This window comes from Micrasema longulum, unplaced genomic scaffold (genome assembly GCF_059751315.1).
Source record: "Micrasema longulum isolate JH-2025_06_02 unplaced genomic scaffold, ASM5975131v1 h1tg000200l, whole genome shotgun sequence".
Lineage (NCBI taxonomy): Eukaryota > Metazoa > Arthropoda > Insecta > Trichoptera > Brachycentridae > Micrasema > Micrasema longulum.
Window position 1 is genome coordinate 75,354 of NW_028277405.1, and position 25,898 is coordinate 101,251.

Below are 25,898 nucleotides of genomic sequence, written 5' to 3' on the forward strand. Positions count from 1 at the left end.
TTTTTTTATTTGACATTGATCGATTTTACCATGTAGCGTTATCTGAGTTATTCCGTCATTTTGTCCATTTGAAAATTTGATAAGTAGTTTATTAATAAATGCAATTCTTAAAAGTACTTGTCACAGTCGTCAGTAGGCAGTATCTGTCACCCGATAAACTACACAGAGCCAGAGTGAAATTTGTTCTGTTGAAAGTTGTGATTCATACTGATATCAAAAGGTTATTCATTTCATTAATTTTAACGGCTTTGTTAAAATGTTACAAATAAAGATATTTATAAGATATCTATCACTTATTTATTTTAGAGTCCCAGTAACTTATTTATTTTAGAGTCCCAGTAACGCAGACCAGAAACCAATCTCTTTTTAAAATTTCCAAATGTTCCACTAAATCTTTTCAAAATTCATTTGTAAATAGAACCTGCAACATGTGTATACCGAAATTAAATTGTATTGATATTAATAACATATCTTTCACTTCCTTTAAAAGTGAAATTTCCAAAAATAATTCAAGTTATGATGTTGCTCCTTGAATCCGCAGTAGGGGGGGCCGATAACTTTTTTTTCCGAATTTTGAAATGAAAGGGGTCTAAAAGTTGCCTTTTGGATTACTCGGGATGCAAACAGTATATTAAAAAATATTTGATATTACTTTTGGCTCTCAACCAGAGCTCGAAGTTTAAGAAAAAGTCAATTTTTGCCCTAAACTGGCTGTCATTTCGTATTTAAGTAAGAAAATCAGTCTAATTAAATTGTATAATCTGCATTGAATCTTATTATATAAGCATCCAAGGGCGTGAGTTGCACTTTGTTTTGTAATAAATGGGTAGCATTGTTTTAATGTGCCATTGTTTTCGTCAATATTCGTCAGGTGCTCAACGGAATCAGTTCCGCGGAGTGTAAACTTTTTGCATTTCGGTAGTTTTAAAACTTGTTTGAATTTGTAATGTGATTAAGTTATATCTTTACGAACAGAAAAATAATTTTATCAATATAGATAATTAAGAAATGTTCAGACAGTTATAAACTTCAAACTTCTGTTGAGGGCCAAAATTAGTATGGAAATGATTACGTTCAATGCGATCCAAAAGGCAACTTTTTAGACTCCTTTCACTTTGATATCAAAAAAAAAAACTTCATACATCATCGGCCCCACTCTAATCCGCAGCCTATATTATGCAGGTTATGTGCAGTTCTGAACGTGGGCACATTATAAATGTACACTGTATGGTCAACTATAGTTGCATTATATATTATTTGGCGGCCTCCGTGGTGTAGTGGTCAAGACGCTTGACTCACACACGAAAGGTTCCGGGTTCGATTCCCGGTGAGAACACAAAAATTAAAATGTGTATTTTCTCAAGCCTGGGTGTTCTGTGATGTAATTCACCACTGTAATTGGGCCTCCTGGCCTGTTGTGGTGCAAAATTAAATAAAAAAAAATAATAATAATGTGCAACTGTGTGACCGATTTTGAATAATATGTATTATATTTCTAGAAATATTATAAGTTTTGTATGATTAGTTATTTTATAGTATGTAGGTATAATTTTATGTGACAACATTTACAATAACAATATTATGTGGAAGCCTCTAATTGGACTTTATGATATGTATTTATGGTATAATTGATTCTTATAAATGTATAAATGTCTGTTGGATTTCCAATGAAATAAAATAAAATACGAAGTCCATAATCGTAGTTTGCAAATTCAGTTTAGAGAGTGATTAATTTGAAGATTTTTTTTTATTCGCTTCATAATACAACCACACCATAGAATTAAGAATAGTCCAGAAGGAGCGTAGAATCATATTTGAATACATCGAACTGTGTTCGAAAATTCCCCCACTTTGCCCCACTTGCCGCGCGCATTCGTGATGCCGCCGCGTAATGTTGCACGATGGGAAAAAATAAAATTATAACACAAATGTAAGGTTAAAAAAAAGCAATCTGTTAATTTTTCTAAAATTTTATTGTGCACGCGGAAATATTCATTGAAACAACAGATTAGATACGTAAAGGGTCATTTAAGAAGAGTAATTGAATTAATGAACTTTAAACATAAAATATAAAACAAATTTTATTTTACATAAAACGGATATTTTTATATGATGTTAAATAATGTTTGATGTTTTAAAGATAATGTCGGTCAAATGCTCACCGCAGAGTTGTTTAATCCGATATCCAATTTTCATTAGTTCTCTCATTAGATGAGCAAAGTATGGTAAAAAAATTTACTACCCTGGCAACACTAACGAAATGTTCATTTTGTTTCTTCGACAACTTGACAGATAGAAAAATAATTCAATTTTTAATTAATGCATTTGTTACATACACATTCATTTGCTAATTACACGTGAAATGTGATTGCACCTCGTTGCTTTAAGGTCCTAGCAGTATTTCTGCACTTTAAAAGGACACAACACGGCATAGTTGAATTCAAATCAAGAGTTGCGTACTGAGCGACGTCTACAAATAAACTAATAGGTCAAAACGTAAACCTACTCATTTATGAGTAGTTTAGTCGCCTTCTGTTTGATGTGCGTATGCGGTTTCTGGACTATTCTTAATTCTATGTATAGCGCATTATTTTCTGTGAAACTGTTTAGTCCGGGAGGTAACGCTGCAAATGAAAAAGTCACAGTAAGCCGGCTGATTTTGAAATCGATAGTTGATCTCGTACAACTAATCAGATAACCGACCGTCAGCTGCTCGAGTAGCGGTGGGCCTAGGAGTGGGAGGCTGCGAAAGTGGTAAAAAAATAAGCGGTAGTACGCCTTAAACGTTTTTTAAAAGATAGTCAATCACTTTTTTTATCAGCTAAAGTCGGCTGACACTCGGTTTAATTAAAAGTCATGCCAGATCTATCGAATAAGACATTAGATCGGCGTTAAAACGCTACCTCAAATGCAACGCTACCTCCCGGACTAGTATCTACCTTTATCTAAGAAGTGTTGGCAAAGGGAGGGAATTTCGCCTGTGGACCTTTATAGGAACTTTTCCGCATTTGCTCAATGAAGAAAAAAACTCATTCGAGAGAAGCCAGACCGGACCATTGATAGGCATCAGTAGGCCTTCCATTTCACTTGTGTCCTGTTATCATTTATTGTCCTTATTACTTGTACTAAGCTGGTCCCACAAATGGAACGCCTCCAAAATTTCAAAAGGAAAACATTACGCTCTCAGTCAACCTAATATCCCACCACGTCTTTGGTTTGAGAAAATTTTGCTGAACATAAAATCAGATACATCCACCATTTGTTGAATGAGGATAGGGCATTGCTGTACGAGGACTCGCCCTGCGAGAATTGGTGTCTTTGACTCCCCCATTTGCGATTGTCGTTTTGAAGAAGAAGAACCTTTTTCAAGACTTTGGCCCCACTAATTTCCTTTCAAGCTGTAATACAAATTTCTACTCTATAGTACCCCGGTATCGCTAAAGTCAGACCCGAAAGTGGAATATTCATCCTTTATTGTAGGTCCAACATTTAGCCTACAGATACCGGGGGCCCTAACTATATTATTGCATATTCTATTCACATTTCTAACCGTCCGTTACAGTGCCTTTGTTTTTGAATTCCTTAGTCACACGTAACATGAAGCCTAACATTTTTAGAGATTTACTGGTAATGTTATTTATGTGACTAATGAAGGATAATTTTTGATCAAAAACGATAAGGTAAAGGCACCAGTGATGGACAGTTTTAGAAAATGTTTTTAGACTTCATTTTTTTCAATTTTAATTTTCTCAATTTCAATTTATTTATTTTAAATATAACATATACATTACAAAAATATATTCAATACGTACATATTATAAAAAAGGAAAAAAAATACACGAAAGAGACTCATGTCAAAGGAGTCGAAGAATCCTGCTCCGGAAAACCCCTTCGGATACATGGAACAGATCAATATCCAGAGCGATGTTGTTCAACATAGCGGTAGCTCTTCCAACAGGCATAACCATAGGCAGGTTGGTCCTGAATATCGGAATATGAAACAATCTATGCTGACGCTGTCTTAGGTAATTATCAGGAACATACAAACCAATGCTCATCATAATTTCAGAATTATCGATCATACCGCGCAACAATCGATAGAAATGTGTGGTCAAATACACATTCCTTCTAGTCTCTAAACTGTTGTAGCCAAGCATACCCTGGAGAAACTCGGTTGGGTAGAGCCAAGGATAATACCCGCACTCTCTCATGTAGAGATATCTCAGAAACTTCTTTTGGATTTTCTCTATCATAAGAGAGTACTTCAGTTCATGTGGCCCCCAAATCATCGAGCCACTCTCGAGTCTACTTCGCACCAAGGAGTTGTAAAGAGTTCTCAGTACGCGGGTATTTTCGAAAACCCTGGCAGTACGCAGAACAAATCCTAACATCTTCAATGCATTACCACTGATTGTCTCTATGTGTTCATGAAATGTCAGAGTGCTTACAAATCTAACGCCCAGATCCTTAACATTCGATGTTCGTATCAGATTCTGGTCATTCATTTTGTAGCGAAAAAAAAGAGTTTTTTGGGCCCTAGTGAAGGACGTGACCGAACACTTGGAAACATTAAACCCAAGTTTGTTTCGCCTTCCCCATTCAGATATATTAGAAATATCCGCTTGGAGAAGACGAAAATCGTCAGAAGTTGTCACCTTTAAAAACAGTTTTAAGTCATCCGCAAACAACAGAAAACGCGAGTTCAAAATTACATTTTTAATATTATTAATGAAAATTGAGAACAACAATGGACCCAGGTTAGAGCCTTGCGGGACACCCGAGAAAGTATGGAAACACTCTGACGCGAATAGACCGTAGGAGACGTATTGGTTTCTGTTTTGGAGGTAGCTCGCCATTAATTTTAACATACCATCCGAGAAACCGATCTCATACAGCTTATTTAATAAGACATCATGGTCGACAGTATCAAAGGCCTTGGCGAAGTCATTATATGAACAGTCTACCTGATGTCCTGCATCCAGAGCTTCCGTGACGTAGTTTGTAAAAACCATTAGATTGGTTTCAACCGAGCGGTCTTTCCTGAACCCATGTTGTTCATCAATAATAAATGGCATAACCCTACGATCCATTTTTAACAAAATTAAATCAGACGATGTGAAATAATAATAGTACGGTATGTTAGAAATCGTTTTTTAATTATAAAATTAATAACAGGTTACAGGTTTAAATAAAAAAATATAAAAACCATAGTTACTTCTAATCATCAGTGATGGACAGACAAAATCTAATTATGGACACCCATTAATGGACAACGTCCAGTAATGGACGTCCAGCATTGGACGTATGAGTAACAAAATCTCTTTAGGTCATATAGATATTAGGTAAATATTTTTCCATCTTCATTACTTTACGCACAGGATCATTTATCCTTTCCACAATGCCTTCTATTTTGTACCAAATCTTATCGGTTCTTTCCGGCCATCTGAAGGTGTTTCCAATAGATAACGTCATTGTACTAATTTCAAACAAACTTTTCTCTTTGTTTTCAATTATTCCTGGGAAATATTCTCCCTCATATCTAATTATTAGGTAACATCCCCTTTTTATGTATTGTACAAGAGCTTCACTGCTGGAGGACGTAAATTCATTCAAAGGTACATTTTCTAGATCTGATTCAGAGTCAAGATTTAGGGGAAGAGTTTTTTTTCTTTTGTTTTTTGTCCTTTATAAGAAGAAACATTCGGTAATCGTTTTTGTCCTTTCGTGAAATATTTTTCACATCCCTTATTCTCTACAATAAAGTCACTGTGTTCATTCCACTCACTTTCACCACTTTCGGCATATTCGATTTCCAAGTCGGTGTTGTCTGAAGACGAACATTGTTATAACTTTTTCATTTTATTCTTATTCATATTTTTCTTTTCTTTGGCAATTTTCTCTTTCAAAACTATTTTTTCTGCTCTTTCTTGGTTTTATTTCCTTTTTCTTCTTGTAATTTACGTTTTTCTTCATCTTTTTTTTCTTAATACTGCTTCCATAATTTACTTGTAACTGCCGATGGTAGCTTTTCTTTCTTTTTTCTGTTTTTTTTCTTATCCTCAATTTCTTTCGAACGGCGACGGCACTGTAATACCTAACACATCGCTTAATATATTTTTCAAAGGTGTACAATATTTTGTTGCTGGATTAGTACGGGAAGTGCTAGGTCGAGATTAGAATATAAGGCTATGGGAATGAAAAGGCTTAGGGCCTAGTAATTAAATACCAGATGCAGTTGATGTAAAGTCCTTTACTGCGTCAGTAATTCTAGTCGACTCAAGCTGCTCTTATTCCATAGTAAATGCTCCTGGTGTAATATATTTTGGCTCATCAGTTTCTCTCGTCGATTTTACACTTATTTGACTCTACATTAGATGCAGCCGGTATTGATTTGTCAGTTAAATAATCAGTATTCAATGATGACTTGTGTTGCTCTGACTCCTCAAAAGATAAAAAAATAATATTTTTCTCAGGATTGTCAGCAGTTCTAATCGTTAAACGAGGTTTACTGACTCGACATCAAATGCCGGTGAGAAGAGTTATTCGTGGTACACCACATTTTAACGCTGCTGCCCCTACTGCTTCCCCCCTGTTCACTGCATCTACGGCACGTCCCATTTGTTTTGGCGTATAATTTTTTTTAGGTGCCATGGCTAGAAAAGAAAACACAAAATAAACCTTTATTTAAGATCCACTCATGGACAACCAGTATTGGACACCCATGTCCATGACTAAATTGCGTACACTTATCAGTACCGCAAACATAATGTACAACAAAGACGGCATGACAGACTTAAATTGAAGGTAACTGCGATGAAAACACAGATACACTATTTGACTCAATTTATGGACATTTTGTCCATCACTGGTCTAAGATGAAAATCGGTAGTCAGTTATAAACATTCAAATTTGACAAAATATACAAGTAGCTAGGTATGAATTTAAATTGATTTTGTATCTACGGTATGTCTAGAAAAGGTATTATTTAATATTTCAATAAGTAATTACTAAAATTTCTACCAACTAATTACAAAATAGTTACTCACCTCACTAATTATTTCTGCAAGAAATTATAAATTTCGCTAATGCCGTTCGATTAGTGCCTTTAAATGCTAGCTATTTTTTAACGTAATGGCCGATTGTCGCGATATGCATCCCGGTTGATAGATAAATATCTATAGTTTATGATTCATTGTTGCCAGTGTAAAAATATTATTTTAAAGGATTTAATAAACTTTTGTCCATAAGTAAGGTGCAGTCCATTACTGATGCCATGCCTTACCCAGGCCTTACCCAGGTCGCGCACCCCAGAAGTTGAGCCTAATTGCATATTACCCATCAAATAATCAAATTAATTGGGTTTTTTATTCTAAAAAATCTCATCGTTATTAATAACTTTAAAAATCTTCAGGTCATCGGCAAACAGCAAGTTTAGTTTAGTTTAGCTATATGTTTTCCCCATTTTAGCCTATAATCCACGTGTATACCCAAATATTTATAGATTTCCCCTGAATTTATTTTGTAGCGCTTATTGCAGATATCTGCATTACATTTTAAATCGTGGATTTTAATTAACGAATTCTATGAAGGGCCACTTTTGTTTGAGATTTAAAAAGGCAAAGACTTAGTTTTTTCTAGCAGTGTCATCAGCATACGACAAAATTTCTCCTTCTTCTTTTAGATCACATAGTTCATTTGGTTTCATCACACACAGAAATAATAGTGGACCCAAAATTGTCCCTTGTGGAACACCATATTTTTGTTCTCTTTGCGAGCTAATTTCATTTTCTACTTTTGTATTTTGAGTACTTCTTCTTGCTTCTTTTATTGCAAAGAGCTCCGCCTGAAACACCGGGCAGAAGTCGTCGAGTTTGCGCTTTCTAGATGGCAGTTCTCTACCGCCATCGAGGGTACAAACGCTGCACCGACCTTGCCGTCCAAAAGACGTCCTAATTCATCCTGTTCCATCTCAGGTAGAGTTTGATCATTGCAGCCGTGATCTATTCGATATTTTTCCGGAGAAGAAGTCGCCGACTCCTCGGAAGTGTCTGTCTGTCGTCTTCCTGGTAGACCGCCTGAACGATGGAGGGACGGTTGGATTTCAACTTCCCAAGCGTAGCAGATGTCTGCTGAAACAGATTGACAGGTTAACAGGAAGAAGACGACGGATCATTTAGTTGTTTGATGAATTTATTCCAAATAAGATAGTTAAGGGTTATTTTTAATTTGTGTGTGTTTGACTAATTTGCGTTTTTTTTACAGATAAAGGAAAATGTTAAAATCAAAAAAGCCTTTGTGCGAGTTCGGGGAAAATTGCTACAGGCTTAATAAAGAGCATTTACTTGAACAATCTCACCCGCATTGTAAGTTCTCATATTTTTATTTTCATGTTTTAAATTTTTTTAAATCTTTATTAAAACCTCACTGGGCACAACTCGTATTCATTTACATTGCCTATTTAAATTATGGCGTCTAAAAATATATACATAAAATAATACATATTATATACATACTTAAATCTACAAATAATTATATGCATAAATAATGGTTTAAAATACACAAAAAAAATCATAAATAAGTACAGGTAAACGTCGTTTTGCGCCGGTTCGATTTACAATTACGCCGGTTGGTGCCGGCGTGGGATTCCCCGGTTCGGCTGACGCCAGACGACAGTAGGCGCTGCGATTCTAAAGCAGACACACACAAGTTCGTGTTCGTCGAAAATTATGAACACAAAATATTATTGTAAATAACAATGTGCTCGTGTAAAAATAAATTAATACATTACATATTTTTATCCCATTGTGTTTTTTTCATATTATACACAATCCTCTAATCCAGCTAGGATTTTAAAAAAAGATAGCGCATTTGGTTTGAATTCAATATAACCTTTTTAAAATCAACATCCTGTAAGTTTTAAATGCGTACGGTATGCGTAAGTTTTGCGATCGCACCAGCTCTAGTTAATAGCCCAGTACTACTGTAACAAACTCTATGATTATTTGCTTTCTTTCACTTTCTGTAAAGACATATTTCTTCCACTTGTTACTATTATTGTTCGGTGTGCCAATCGATTGTTTCCATATGTTACTTTTTTACAGTGGAGGCAATTATGATGAGCTACAAAAAACATGGAGTGATTCGTGTTCCCCAGCACTTTAAAGTTCCCGGAATAATTGAAAAGCAGATTCGCGACTTGCTGAATCTTGAGGACTCTAAATATTCGACACAAGGAGATGTAAAATACAAAGGTAAACATCGTATTCTGAATATATTGGGTGTTAACTCAGATTAAAAATGCGTAACCTAGAGAGAAGCCCTATCACTATGTTTCACAGAACGCAAGCGATGTTGGTTAGCAACAATTTAGCGGCCATTTTGTTTTGTTTGACAACATACGCATAACGGTTCTAGCGGATGCTTTTTTGAAATATTTTTATTAATTTATTTATTCATATTTTTCTCTTACAAACTATAATTAATAATAAAAATAATGTGACCTCACTGGGGTTTCCCGTGCCGAGGACACTTAAAAATATACTTTTTTGGAATGGTTTTACATTTGAGAATAAACAAAGAAGGCTAACTTAATAAACAGAGAAAATTGACAAAATATTCAGACAGTTTTAAAAACTAGGTATTTATGTACATCTATATTTTACTTCACAAAAATCAACAGATGAAAGAGTTGAGGAAATGTTTTTTTTAATTTATAAATCATATAACACAAAGTATTTTACAAGCATAATACGTTGAATTACATTCCCAGGAGTTACAACAACTCAATTTGGGACATAAATAATACTAACATTTAGAAAATAACACATATTGAGAACAACAAAGAAACAAAGCAAGTTTAGCACCGTTATAACTAAATATAGCACAATAATATATACGCCAAAAACCTTTTCTTACACGAGCAGAATAAATATATTAAAAAAACGCTTTTAAGAATAAAAAATAGTAGTGAATTTACTAAGGGAGATAAGGTCATTAACATCACATGGCATGCAGATGATGCTGCCATAGTGATGATGAGAACATATCCATCTCAGTTAGTAAACATCTGGATGCCTACGAAATGCCGTATAGTACAATGAACACATGATTATTGGAAACATAATTCATAATAATGTGGATATTTAAACTTAGGCAGAACGGTGAATGTTACACAGTGTGTAAAGTGGCCACTTAAACTAGCCAATGACAGGTCATAGGCCCTGTAAATGCCTATACTTCCATATTCCCTTCTCAAAAATGTTTTCCCTCTCTGTTGCAACAAATTACATTATTATATTTTCCTTCATTATTTTACAACATTATTTCTTCGATTGAACTCGAACAAAAGAACATGTCGAAAATGCTCACTTACTCGTACGTGAACTTGACATTCCATTTTGAAGGCTTGTAATAAAATAAAATAATGTTTATAACGTTAAAGCAAAGACAATACCTCGTAGAGCAGAAAATTTCCTTTCGAATGACGTATACCCTTTACCACTATGTTTTACTTTTGGCGCTAATTTTTAAATTTGGATAAAAACGGACACAACTTATATTAAAACCTAATATGTTTCAAACTGACACCGCCAATGGCCAACATTGTAGTACTAAGAAGCTTAAAAGATTACCCCCTTTAGAAAAAATCGTCTGGTTTCAGCTACAATCAATTGATCACATTTCTAAGAAAGCGTCCAAAATCTGTGGATTTATTTTGCGAATATCTAAGCCATTCAAAAGCCCAAGGATCCACCCTCAGACCTCTACTCTTTCTGATATTTATAAATGATATTGCTTTAAAAATTAAATTTTCCAAAAATCTTTTATTCGTAGATGACCTTAACCCTTACGCTGCTACGCAGTTTTTCAAGAATCTAATCAGAAATCTTAATATTAATACATTTTAAAAATATTTTATCGAATTCGTTGTTTTCCAAACTCACTACTGTTTTAAAAATTAATAGCAATTCTAAGAAAAATCTTCCATTTCATAAATATCTAATTCAAGCCCAGTGGAGTGAGCAAGATAGACAACTCGTGCCGCCCGCAACACATTCTCGTACAGCGGTTGTAAACCCTTTCTTAATCGAAAATAAAAACAAACAAAAATGATCTCGCACAGCAATCTCAAGGCGCATTGTTTTTAGTTATTATTGAAACGACAGTATTATGATGGTTTTTTTGTTGATTGCGGGGCAAAGTGCCCTTATTATCAAACCTACCACTTCCATGCATGCTAAACAAAATTTGAGTAAAATATACCTAGGATGATTCATATGAACAAGTGATGTCGTTCAAAGTAGTTTGTTTTTATTAAAATATTATATATATTATTTTTTATTAATTTTCGAGAAACTTTGCTGTACACAATTTAATGCTCAAATTTTTACCGCGCGTAAGAAAACATTTTTTGTATTAAATTTTCCGTAGGGCTGAAATAGGTACGAAACTGAATAATAACCCGTCGAATAAGTAATTTTTATGTTTTGAAAATGTTTTATACCACTGACGGTTAAGTGCAACAAGCAGTTCCCGAATTCATTTACCCTTTTGGGGATTATGACGTCAGGATCAGTCTAGTTAGAACTTTATGATAGGGATTAACAACAACGATATATCGTTGTTTAGCAGTCTAAGGGTTAAAAAATTCAAAATTATAAAATCAATATATGACTGTCATAAACTACAAAATGAATGAAAAACGAACTTTTTTTTAATATAAATAAATGTACGTCTATTAAATTCACGAGGAAAATAAATAAAATCGTTTTCAATTATTCAATCGACAGCATAATTTTAGGTCGAGACAATTCGAGATCTTGGTAAACTTTTTGATAACAAACCTAAATTCAACCGTCACATAGACCAGATTTCAAAGAAAGCGTCCAAAATCTGTGGATTTATTTTGCGAATATCGAAGCCATTCAAAAGCCCAAAAATTGCAATAACATTGTATGAATCATTTGTTCGTAGCCTGCTTGAGTTTAATTCTATAATATGGCCTCCTAACTAACTGACTAACTAACCATCACGCCATTTCCCCGGTGGGGTAGGCAGAGAGGATAGAACGCCACACCACTCTGTCCTGGCACACTTCCTTTGCTTCCTTCACATTCATACATCTTCTCATGCACGCACGTCGATTATTCCGACTTTTCACATGACCACTTTCAAGAATTTGTTGTACTTGATCATGCCATGTCTTTCTCGGCCTTCCTCGACTTCTACAACCAGACACATTCGCATCATAAATCTTTTTAGCCGTTCTTTCATTATTCATTCGCTCCACATGACCGAACCATTGCAAAAGACCTTTCTTAATTTTGTCGATAATGCTTAACTCAGCCTTGCATTCTGCTCTAATTTCGACATTAGGGCACCTATCATACATTGTTTTTCCGCACATTCGCCCGAGGGATCGCATTTCAACAGCATTCAGTCTACTTTCGTCCCTTTTTTTCCAACTCCATGCTTCGCTTCCATACATTAGGGTTGGTACCAGAACTCCATTATGAACTGCTAATTTAGCCTCTTGCGATAGACACTTATTTGCTACGACAGACTTTAAGGCACCATTAACTCTGTTACCGGCACTAACCCTCCTTTCAATATCCTTGTCCATATTTCCATCTCTAGTAAACATACTACCCAGATATACAGATATATATGGTCTCCTAATTATAATATTCATATATCGCGGATTGAATCGGTGCAACGTAAATTTTTAAAATCATAAATATTAAAAACAAACATTAAAAAAAAAAATATTAATAAATTTCATAAAAAGTACAAGTTTTTGTACAATTCTAAACATATCTACTTTTACACATCTAGTAAATGTTATCACTGTAACTCTCCAAAAAAAGAGACTAACTCTTGTGCTTGGTGACTTACACTGTTTTAGTTGTTTATTTATTATTAATTAATTAATTTATTTATTTGTTAATTCATTTATTTTTTTATTTTTTTGCACCACAACAGGCCAGGAGGCCCAATTACAGTGGTGAATTACATCACAGAACACCCAGGCTTGAGGAAAATCAAATTTTTACATTTTTGTGTTCTTATTGGGAATCGAACCCATAACCTTTCATGTGTGAGTCAAGCGCCTTGACCACTACACCACGGAGGCCGCCGGAGAAGTATATAGGAGTTTATATACTTTTAAATACGAGTACATACATGAGAAAGAAAAATTAAAATTAAAAACATAGGATATATAAGGAAAAAACATAAAATAATAATACATTCATACTAATTAAAATTGGATCAAATACTTTCATAATAAACTATTATGATCGTCTAGAGTACTTTCATATCTTCAGTTTGGAATTCAGAAGCATTTTGGCTGGTTTGATATTCTTGCACAAATTAATATCTAACTGCATAGGTGCTCATGATATTCTTGCTCAGATTGACCTTAATGTACCTCGCCGTAACTTGCGAACCAATGCTGTCTTTGCTGTGGGAAATTATACAACTAACATCCGATTCTTTTGCCCTCTGCCTAGGATCCTCAGAACAATGAACAAAAACTCATTAGACGGTACTGTCGACGTGTTCCCACAGCAAAGGCAAGCATTCAAGAAGTAAGCGGTGTTGTCACTCCTGACTCGCGATGATTATGCCATAATTATACCTTTGTAAATTTAAATAGAGTAAGATGGTTTAGATTAAGTGTTATTTTATAATTTATAGTCAATAATGCCAATCTCTTAGGGCTTTCATAAGCCTGTTGATGGGCTAAAAAAAAAAACAAGTTGGTAACTTTTACATTAGCAGTGAGATGGAAGTTGAAATCTCATTTTAAAACGACCATTCAAATAAAACTGCTCGTTGAATGCTATAAAAGATTATTTTTTGTATTTATGATCTACGAAATATTCTTATTTACTAGTTTTAAAAAAAGATTATTTGATGTCAGCTATGAATCGATCTCAATTATCGAAAATTTGTAGTTACCAATATAATAAACTAGCTGACCCGACAGACGTTGTCCTGCCCGAACGTTGGCTTGCCTTGGAAAAAGACTTTTCATTGATAAGTAGGTACCTAGGTACTTGTTTGTGATTAAATTCCAAAACTAAAAATTGTTAATATTGAAATATTGAATTAAGGTAGGTACTGGTGATGGTTGAATTCCAAAACATAAAATAAATATATCTTTAAATATGGCATTCTTTTTGCAAACGTCAAACTACGGTCTTCTCACCAACAGAGGGGTGTACTTATGTAAGAATACGATTTTATAAATGTATCGATTTTAATATTATTTAAGTTTTACCAAAAATCCAGTAAAAATGAATTAATGGGTAGAAATTATTAAGAATTTAAGGAAATATTCTGATTGAAATCCACAAAAAACAAATGCTGTTTGTAAACATTCAAAAACAAACTTTTTTATAGACAAAAACCCAAATCTTTCTATTTTTTTGTAAATGCATTCTCCTCGGATGCTTGGTAGATGCTTGGTAGATCGATGAATAAAACCTTTATGGTCCTTACTTCTTTTCTACATGTTAGATTGAAGATTTTAATATCTACGAACACGCACAGCGCAAATATTTATATTTATCTGAAAACCGCACGTAAATCGGTTAAGTCGTTTAGGAGGAGTTTGGTGACATCACACGTACAGAGGAATTATATATTTACAAAAATTATCCTCGGACAGACATTAAGGTATATAACTATCATATTACAACAGAGATGAAGAACATTTAAGAGAAGGTAATATGGGAGTCTAGGCATCTACAGGGCTTATGACCTGTCAATGGCTGGTTTAAGTGGCCACTTTACACACTGTGTAACATTCACCATTCTGCCTATATTTGAACATCTATATTCCTTCAATTATTTCATCTGTTGATGTTTGTGAAGTTAAAGAGCTGAAACCTTTATTTATGCGGGTGAGATTCAGCTCTTTAACTTCACAAACATCAACAGATGAAATAATTGAAGGAATATAGATGCGTGGAGTTAAAGAGCTGAAACCTTTATTTATGCGGGTGAGATTCAGCTCTTTAACTTCACAAACATCAACAGATGAAATAATTGAAGGAATGTAGATGTTCAAATATAGGCAGAATGGTGAATGTTACACAGTGTGTAAAGTGGCCACTTAAACCAGCCATTGACAGGTCATAAGCCCTGTAGATGCCTAGACTTCTATATTACATTCTCTTAAATGTTCTTCATCTCTGTTTTAATATGTTAATATAAACAGCTCCCCAGAGAGTTGAATCCAGTTCTTGTCTACAAAAATTTGGACAAACTCAAAATATTGTTGTATATAACTAGAGTAAACATAAGCGTTTGAAATATGCCCCCTCAACCTGCGGCCAATTGGCGTATGTTTGATAGATCGGACTTTAGTCTGTTGCGAGCGGTCACCGGATACTTTTCTCCTCGAAATTACTAAACTGCCTATATGTATATACAATCAGAGAAATAAAACTCCATTTATGTATAATAAATGAAATGTTTTACCAGTTAAAGGTATTTTATGGAGCAAAATTATTATCCAACAGATGTTCAACTCGATATAAAAAAATAAATTAGAACACAGCTATCTTACAAGATTTACATCTGTTGATGGCCTAGTTGTACCAAAATTTAAAAATAAATATGGACAACGCACGTTGGATTATATTGTTCGAAAAATATTTAATTTGTTGCCACTTGACATAAAAACAAGTCATAGTAAAAATAAAATTATGTTTTTATTACGTTTTTCTAAATCGAAACGTTCGTAAAAACAACCATAACATAGAAATGAGCAAATTACGATCAACTAAATGAAGTAATCAAAGCAATATTCCATAGATTCTTGTCAGTTTTGTTATTGGCTGGAGAAGTACAACTTACCGCGGTCAGTGAAAGTAAGAACGCCAACCGTTTCATGACGTTTATACTGAAAAGTGACTCACTGATTACAGTCATTTGGCGCGGTATTTGATAAATGTAACTTTAAAAAATCATATCTTTGTAAATAGTACGCTAATAGAAAAAAATAAATTACAAAACAGTGGAATTTCTCATTGTAACCCAATTCAATGATTACCAAGGTCATTCTTAGTAGTTAAAAAGTAAAGCATAACCTACATTTTTTTTGAGAAAATCAATATAATTGCAAAAAAGTGGGCAAAATTGGACGGTTTCGCGGTATATAATTCAGTTTTGAGTCCTCTTGGAAGTGATAGATTGAGATTCACTCGTAGTAAACTCTTTTGTTTAAATGAAACAGTTGGTTTGACTAGCCGCAGTTTTATTGTGAGGTGAATAAAATTAAACTAAAGATTCACTTACATTTTTCTGAGGTTTTAACAGATAATAGATAAATACAAGATTATACAAAAAGCGATTAAATTAAGTACAACACTGAATGAATTAACAGTGACACAAATTTATATTAAGTGGGTATTTAAAGGCCTAGAAATGGCTAAACGCAAAGGAACTATGATCAACGAGGGACACGGAGAGTCTGCCGTGCCTCGATCACGCCGGTGACGTGCAGTTCCGGTGTACGCCTTACGCTCGGTGTTGCGAGCGGTTAAAATGCAGCGTGTGAGTGCGTGCCCATACACTTATATTTTTTTTTCACACGCATGATGAAGCACATATGGTTCACAGGTGAATACCATTAGCGACCCCTTTAAACGCACAATTTTTGTATTGCATAAGAGATTAGTACCGCCCCAAGGCAAATGCGTTGTCTCACCAAATGGCTAAATGATAAACATTTGGGCGCCAAGTACATCCCGTGGAGTGCATTATTTCTACCAGCTCATACAGCATTTACTAATGTGAGTAATCATTACATACATCGAGGTACACTGCCATTGGAGTATCGAATTAATGACGATGATCATTATATCCAAGAAAATATTTTAAAAACAAAATTTATTATTCAAATAACAGTATGTTTTGTTATCTTAATCTGAAACTGACTTAAATTTATCCATTGAAAAAATGATAAGACATGGCATTTTATTTTCTCCGCCATTACTCATTTGTTTTCTAAGTGGCACTTCGATTAGCAACATTTGTATTATTAGCAATTTATAGATTAGCAATAATTCAATGATAAGATAGTATTTCTGGAATTATACCGTTTATATCTGATACGTTAATTCATTCTCAATATTTAAAAATCTTAATCCTTCTATCTCGAATTTTTTTGCTTATAATAGTCAGCTTATATACCCTCCATGCTATCGCAGACATCTCGGTCTTGAGTTCAATTCCCAACATGGTTGACATTAAATATTTATTTGAAAGAGTGTTTTTACACCTGAAGCGTGTAGGAATTTGCTCGTTGAGGGTCGGAGCTCCTACCCCAGTTGAGATGGACAGAAGACACGAAGTTGATGTTTTAATGGTGCATTTATTACATGGCGAATAAATATATTCCGAATGTAATCCGACACATCCCGACCGCAGATTTCGGCTAAGCCGAAGTTTCGGTCAACTTTTGACCGAAATTAAAACCGTTGCCGAAACTCGTTATTGGCCGAAACCTATTTATTTATTCATATTTTACTCTTACAAACTATAAAAAATAATGTGATCTCACTGGGGTTACCCGTGCCAACGACACTTAAAAATATACTTTTTTGGAATGTTTTTACATTTGAGAATAAACAAAGAAGACTAACTTAATAAACAGAGATAGTAAAAAAAATATTCAGACTGTTTTAAAAACTAGATATATATGTACATCTATATTATTTATATTACAAAACGCACAATGAAAATAACAAAAACCTAACACAAGCTATACACTTGTGGAGCGGTTGATTCAATATTGGTTTGGGCGAATGAGACAATCCGTTTTACTTCTACCTAGCTCCATTATCCATTTTTTATTGTCTTTTAAAACATTTTTTCGTTACTAAATGTTTTATATACTAATTGGTGTAATATAACGAGGTAATTACCTATTTATTCATAGTTGCACTCCTTCATATCAATACCGAGAATGTATATTGTCAGTTTGATTTTTTTATTTTTTAAGTAACGTTTTCACCAGCATAATAAGGAAATAAAAAACAACGGAACTTAAAAGTTTCGTTTATACTGGGCTACAAATAATTACTTAATATTTTTTTAATTTTAGAACAAAAGTCGAAACACAGCGACGAGACACCATCGAGCAGTAATAGTGAAGGTAATTATCATATTATATTTGAGGATCTCAACGGAGATTTTATTATGCGAAAGTCATTAATTGGCTGGTTTGAGTGATCACCATTATTAACTCTGCGTCCGAAATAGGACAGGATCCCTGGATGAGTGTTTTCCACTCGATGGCTCTCGGGTGAAAATCCCGAATAAGGAAATCGAGCGGAGGCAAGGCCGCTTCGCTGTGAAGTGGTTGGCGCGATTTTCTACCATTCCGAGGTCCCGGGTTCGATTCCTGTGATGATGAAATGATGACTTTAAAGGTTGTTCAAATTACAAAATGTCCCTTTGTCCCTGGACTGGCACCTGAAGCAGATGATCCAAGTGCGCTACATTTGGTTTACTAATGTAGCGCCCTATGCACCACTAGGTACAGAAAGGGGAATGATAATGGAGTTATAACTTAAAAAAAAATACATTTCTAAATAAATATTTGCGTTCTTATGATTTACCCAAATATTTAATTTTAAGGGGCCATTTTCAACGAATTGTAAATAACTCACTATTAGAAAATGGGAATCAAGTTGGGGTAGAGTGGGATTCGAACCACGGACCTTTGAGCCGTTAGTTCGAGACACTAGCCACCGCACCACAACCCGATTTAACTTTATCATTATTATTATTATTATGGAAAACTTATATAGCGCCTTTTTCGTAATATAATACCTCAAGGGCGCTTTGCATAGTGATTCTATAGATAAATAAATTTAATCGATGCTTTTAAATTTGTATTTTAATTTAAAAAATATTATTTTGTTTTCAAATGCTGCTGATTTATTCAAATGATTTAGAGAACAAGTGGGTTTTAAGTTTTTTCCGAAACATCACTTCACTCTCGCAGCCTCGCACCTCTGCCTCTGCTGGGAGAGCATTCCATGCCATAGGGCCTGCGACCGCAAATGCGCGTTCACCGAATTTAGTTAATAACTTTTTCTCTCGCTGTAGACGTAGCAGATCCAAGCGTAAGACGCCCGTCAGCTAGTTCATCTGGAATGCATAGTTCCCTTAGATATTCCGGAGCAGAGTTGTGCAGTAATTTATACATAAGCCAACAGAGTTTGTATTCCACCCTCTGTGGAAAACGTAGCTAGTGTAATTCCCGAAGTAATTGAGTGATATGACTCCACATCTTTACAATTTTCGGAGGATGAATGTTTTTTTATATCAATATCTGTTATTTTTTTTAATAAGTTATATGGCTACTACTATCGTCATGCCATTTCTCCGTTGAGGATAGTATTTAATATAAAACAGCATTTATCGATTTATTCCTGCCCGATTACTTTTCTTTCCCAACCTTCTCTTGACCCATCCCGATGGTACCTACTTAACATCAAGATAGAAGATTTATATAAATAGAGCATTTGAGTTTGGAACATCATAAACATAAAAAGGGTGATCCATCAAACTGTGATAACTATCGTTGCATCACCAGAGATAATGTGGAACAAGGCATCACGCTTTTAGAAGCGTTTACACTTAGGTGTACCGGGAAAAGTACTTGCAAACTTAATACTGGAAAGAGTTTGAGGACCCATTATGCGAGTATCAAGAGAGAACTAGGCGGATCTCCTACCTCGTAGGTCATGTGTGGATCAGATCCACAACATTTGGTGAATTCTACAGGAGAACAAGGAACTTAATAGTTCCTTGGCTATGTGCTTCGTAGATTACAAAAAACGTTTGATAGTCCGAATAGACCTACACTCGAAACATATGGGATGCCTATAAAACTAATCGAACTTGTTAAAGCCTTCATTAAAGTAGTGAATGCCTAATCAGAATTAACGATGTCGTCACGGATTGGTTTGAGGTCACCACCGGAGTTCACCAAGGTTGCGTCCTTGCACCGTTCCTTTTTATAATCCTTATGGAGGTTCATCCTTAGGAAGTCAATTTCACTAGATCGAGGAATATCCATCTCCCCCTCTCAAAAACTCTGCGACCTAGAGTATGCCGATGATGCGGTTAAACTATTGACGATTCAGTCGGGGGTCTTCAGGTCACTGTGGATAATCTAAATAAGTACTCCGCATGCATAGGTTTCAAATCAATATCGCTTAAACCCATGTACTGTGTAATACTTAGTGCTTTGATGCTCAAAATCCCCTGAAAAAAAACCAAATCCTCGAAAGGGTCGAGAGTTTCAAATACCTGGGAGTATTTGTTTCAGAAAATGGCAGCTTTAAAAAATAACTGGGAGTGCGGTTAGGAGTAGTAGGTGCCACATTCAAAAGTATGAAGGCTGACCGAAGATCGGATATTTACTCAGTAAAAACCAAATGCCGCTTATATAAGGCCTGCATAACACCTATTCTCCTCTACGGATGCGAATCATGGTACCTCACTTAGGCTCAAAACAGCGAAATTTGGAGTTTTGCGAATAGGTGTCTCAGAAGAATCTTGGGTTTGCGGTGGTTGTACTTTGTGAGGAATGAAGTAATAAGAAAACGGACGCAGCAAACTCCTGTGACAACTGTCATCAAGCTGAGGCAATACGGTTGGCTTGGCCATGAGAGCCTTAACCACGCTTGCCTACTTTACAAGGCATTAGGTTCTCGACGTGCTGGACGTCCTCTGTTAATTGTTCATCGGTAGTTTATCTCAGAACTTCGGGACGAGAATCTGACTTGGGAGGATGTAAAGAAGTTGGTAGTCGATAGAGATGCATGAAGGCTCTTTGTGGATACCATATGCTCCAACTAGGGAGCGGACATGGAATGATGATGATGATGATAAACAAAATTTTAACATCACATCACATTGCATACGAATTTTTGGATTCGTCGTGCGCTGGGCTTCGCTGTGAAAGTTATCATAAATAGTTAAATAATTCATAGTAAATTTTATCATCCAGTGAAAAAATAGAAGAACATCCTCATCGCATCAAACAGCCCCGCCACACTATGCTCCTTGCGTTGCTCCTCTCTTTGCTCCTCGCGCTGCCGCCCTCTCGCCCGATGTTGCCCTCTCAGCCCACACACTGCTCAACTCGCGCAATTAATCGCGACGCTCCGCACTTGTCATTTGCCTTTGCTATACAAAGGACGATGAAACTGTGGCAGCGTGCGCACTGTGCATTTTTAGTATGGCTAATTATATCAATGTCATACAAAGAAATATACATCATTCGAAAATGACTCGCGCGTCTTGTGTGAGCGCTTGATGCGTACTGCGACCGCGCGATTATGTGGCCAGCCACTAGCGCTCATATTGCCGGTCCTTTGACTCGCGCTCAAAAAACCGACAAAATAGGAAGCGATGAGCGCGACGAGAAGCATGACGTGCGGCTGACGAGCAATGTTGCCAAACTACGTCTCTGCCTACTTTCCTCGCTACTTCCCATGCCACTCGCGCGAGTGTGTGGTAGGCCTAGAAATGCAAGTCGGTAAAATTACCGCGGTATTTTACGGGAATTTTACCAGATTTTGGTAAAATACGGTATTTTTCGGTAAGAAACGAATTTGACGTACTAATTTTTATTTTTCAAAGATATTACAAATACGAGTAGCTTTGTTTTAGGACACTTTACATGACTGCAAAAACCAGGTTTAGATCCATCAGGTGGTTGTCGAGATTTATTATAAGTATGGGACGTTCAAGGTCATTCGGTATGTACTTTTTTAACTTTTTTTAATAAAAAAGGTTATTATGTTTTGAAACTTAACAGGATCGATGACATAGGGTCCTAAGTAAAACTTTAAGTTTGTGACCTTGAACGACCACCGCTCATGCCGCGATTTTGAAAAAATGGTGCATAAAATCAGTTTTTTATGTATAATTATGGCCCTGAAGGTTTTATAGAAAAAAGTATACAAAAGTCCGAGAAAATAAAATTTTCTTAAAAATCGTCATATTTTTTTTTCTTTGTACCAATATTTTCCAAGATACACGTTTGAACATCAAATACATTTTAATAAAAATAGCGGAAAAGCGGTATTTACACTAACTTTTTACTAATTATTTGATAGTTGACCTACGAAAAGTCATCATCATCATCATCATTCCATGTCCGCTACCTAGTTGGAGCATATGGTGTTCACAAAGATCCTCCAGGCATCTCGGTCGGCTGCCAGCTCCTGTGCATCCTCACAAGTCAGGTTCGCATCTCGTAGTTGTGACATGAACTACCAACGTAATTAGCAGTGGAGGTCTAAGACGCCGAGAACTTGATGCCTTGTTAAGCAGGCAAACCTGAAGTAGCATTATGTAATATTAAAATATTTTTATAATATTTACACTGTTTAAAGTATTCGTAATACCTACCACCTGTATATTTGTAAATTTCAATACTTTTATTAAAATGGATGAATTTGCAAAAAGGCGCAGTAAAATACCGGTAATTTTACGGTGGAACATGGAGACTTTTTATTTGTTTTTTTTACTTAGTTTACCTGGACGCACAGATTTAGCTTTACTCTTACATATATGTTAGTTGAATTGTAAAAACTGTTTACTGACATTAAGATGGCGTCATTTTTGTAAATCACGAACATTTTTTTTTTCATTTTTATTTGCTCTTTTTAAAAGTTGTTAGCTTTTTTACAAGTTTACGAGGGGGGACCCAAAAAAAAACGGGAATTTCGTCATAACTTCTTTATTTTTGATATTTTTCACCAAATTTTGATCACTTTCCAAATATTCTCCCTTGAACACAACGCACATCTGCAAAAGATCCTTCCGTATTTCAAAAAAAAAAATGAATTCACTTATCTGAATATTTTTCATAGTCCCTGGACTGGCGTAAGACTGATCATCTTACCTACATGTAACAAAAATGATTAAGATACACTGTACTGTACCAATGCAGTGCCCTCTTCACCATAAGGTGCGAAAAGGGAATAATAATGATAACTCCATAGAAAACATTTAATTTTTGTAAATGGCCGTTAAATCACTTTATAATTAATATTTTATTATTTCGTCCATAGCGCACCACCTCATTTCAATCCATAGGGCACTGTTAAGTTTAAAAAAATCGCCATTCTCACAGAAATTTTCCTTTTAGCATCACAGGTCAAAAATTTCGGTCCATAAGGCACTGCCTCATATTTAGAATAAAACAATATTTACTTGTTAAGATATTACTAATTTTTGTTGTAGTTTGTGCTTTTTGTCGTCCCTTAAGTGATTATTTTTCATGCTTTGTAATCAAACTCAATACTCATTATTGCGCTTGGCATGGCGTATGGCAACGTTACGTGTGTACGAGGGGGGACCCAAAAAAAACGGGAGTTTCGTCATAACTTCTTTATTTTTGATATTTTGCACCAAGTTTTGATCACTTTTCAAATATTCTCCCTTGAACACAACGCACATTTGCAAACGATCCTTCCGTATTTCAAAAAAAAAATGAATTCACTTATCTGGATGTTTTTTAGGCCTTCCAGCGATTTTTGTTTTACCTCCTTCACAGTGGAAAATTGCTTTCCACTTATGTCCCTTTTGAGTCACTTGTTCACTTGTTTCCAAAATTAAAGCAACACTTGGGTGGACAGCGTTTCGAGACTCATGAAAGAGCGCAGGAAACGGTCACCAAATTCCTCCACGGACTGGCGGTGGGCTTCTTTGAAGCTGGATTCCAAAAGTGGATTAGTCGTCAGCAAAAATGCTTTGAAAAATCTGGTGATTATGTTGAAAAATAGTTAAGAAATGAAGCTTTCCAATGATGTATTTTTCAGTTCAAATAAAAAATGCATTGAAAAATGCGCACGAACTTGTTATGTGCCGTGTAAGGTGTTGAGGGGCACTTTGTAATGAGTAATTGAATCGCCCTCCAGTAGTCAATAAAAGGCAGCTTCGAAGATGGTATTGTTTTATTTAGTTCACTTTTGAAGAGAACAAGATGTGTCCAACTACACTCGTTGGGTTTACTGTACTTATAATTTAATAATATTCAAGTTTACATTTAATAATAAATTGTCGTAGTCACGACGTACTAAGTTAGGAATCTAATTTCAATGTGTCCTCCTGGAACCAATGTATTGGGTTATAAAGTGTGCATTTTCAGTAAATGGAGGGGATTATAATAGGTTAATTTAAGAAAGGTTCAGTTTGGAGCATCGCAAGGTGTATCTAAATAGTCAATCCAAAAAGACAATATTGCCCTTGGGACATCCGCCCCTTGCAGGTGGAGCATTAAGATAGGTAAAATATTAGACGCGTATAGACTTTAGATATAAATCGTCAAATGAGTAGAGACTACGACTAATAAATAACCCTTGGCTAAAATAAAATGTCAAGCTAAAGATCAAAAATAAAATAGTTACGATACCATATAAGTTATTAAGGTGTGGGAGATGGCAATTATCTAACAAGGGTTTGAGCTAGTTTTGAATATAACAAAAGGCAAAAGGTTAGCACTTAACAAACTTATGGACTGATCTGATAATTATGACATTGACCATATCATTAAAAAATCTCTTAAATTCTTTGGATTTGTTAATAGGTCTACATCCGATTTTGAAAACATATTAACTCTAAAAACACTTTACTGCTCATTGGTTCGTCCCATTCTTGAACACGCCTCCGTAATATGGTCTCCTTAATATGTTACTCATATAAATCGCATCGAATCAGTTCAGCATAAATTTATAAGAAAAATTGCATATAAAGTAAGAAATCACAAGATATCACTATTCGTATACCGACATGGAACTTTTCCTGAATATATCCAGTCTCTCACATCGTCGATTTAATGTAGATTTAATAGTTTATTCGATGTCCCGACTATTCTCCAACAAATATCTCTTAATGTTCCTTCACGTGGACTCAGAAATAATGAAATTCGGTTCCTCGGTCATCATAAGACTAATTATGGTTTCCATGCGCCTCTACCCAGAATGATGAGATTTGTAAATGAAAATCAAGATCAAAATGATTTTGATTGTAAATTGAGTTTTTTTACAATAAGACTGAAGAAATATTCCCAATAAATTGACTGTATATTTTTAGAATGAACCTGGATTCCATAATGCCTGTCTAATGTATTAACTTGTCTTTGCTTTTCTTTGTTGTATCGCTTCTATTATTTGTTACTGCCTTTTTATTGTTTTGCGATATAATTTGTTTAAATTGGACATTGTCCGTAAATTTAAATAAAACAAAATAACAGAAATTAAAATAACATAAAATTATGTTTTTTAATTGTACTTTTTTTGCAGATGAGATGAAAATCCCCAAGTGCACGAAGAGTGAAATGTGCAAAAGTCTTAAGGTCGCACACTTACAATCCAATTTGCACCCTCACTGTAAGTTTGCACTGTTATAAAAATATATTTTATTTATTTATTAATTTACACGCCCTACGGGCTTTTACATATTTTAGAAATTACATTCAAGTGCAGCAGTGAAACATGAGTTTGTAAATTTAGTTAAAATTAAAGATAACATAAGAAAAGCTAAAAGATACAATAATAAGTAAAAATCAGGAAATGTACCAACATAGGTATATGGTACATAGAAAAATATTTAATAAATTCACATATGAAAACATACACGCATACATATACATACATATAAGTTTATACATTATTATAGAGATACATGAGAAAAAAAATAGTAAATAAAGAACAATATTAAGAAATTTTATACAAATTAATTTATAACCTTTTGAATACTTAACCTATATTTATATAAAGACAGACGAAATATATCAACGTCGCCATACTCATTACCTAGCCGGTGTAGTCTAGGTATTGGTGAATTGTAATAAT

At 34.8% G+C, this 25,898-nt stretch overlaps 1 protein-coding gene across 2 annotated transcripts; it reads left to right on the plus strand.

The window, feature by feature from the left end:
* On the plus strand, positions 1-25,506 carry LOC148283765 (uncharacterized). Of its 2 annotated transcripts, XM_088243300.1 has the most exons (5): positions 98-220; positions 8,263-8,363; positions 9,102-9,251; positions 18,119-18,169; positions 25,347-25,485. In XM_088243300.1, the coding sequence occupies exons 2-5, from the start codon at positions 8,273-8,275 to the stop codon at positions 25,451-25,453; spliced, it is 399 nt and encodes a 132-aa protein (XP_088099426.1). In that variant the 5' UTR covers positions 98-220; positions 8,263-8,272; the 3' UTR covers positions 25,454-25,485. The 2 variants fall into 2 exon arrangements, with proteins under 2 accessions (XP_088099427.1, XP_088099426.1); XM_088243301.1 differs by lacking the exon at positions 18,119-18,169 and having other exon boundaries at positions 1-220; positions 25,347-25,506.
* The last annotated feature ends 392 nt before the right edge of the window (positions 25,507-25,898 follow it).

What these genes read in the sequence shown, in the direction of transcription:
- LOC148283765 (XM_088243300.1), top strand. Translation starts at nt 8,273, where the DNA reads ATGTTAAAATCAAAAAAGCCTTTGTGCGAGTTCGGGGAAAATTGCTAC. An exon ending in TGAACAATCTCACCCGCATT is followed by an intron (nt 8,364 to 9,101) that starts GTAAGTTCTCAT and finishes ACTTTTTTACAG; the next exon opens with TGGAGGCAATTATGATGAGC. An exon ending in ATCGAGCAGTAATAGTGAAG is followed by an intron (nt 18,170 to 25,346) that starts GTAATTATCATA and finishes CTTTTTTTGCAG; the next exon opens with ATGAGATGAAAATCCCCAAG.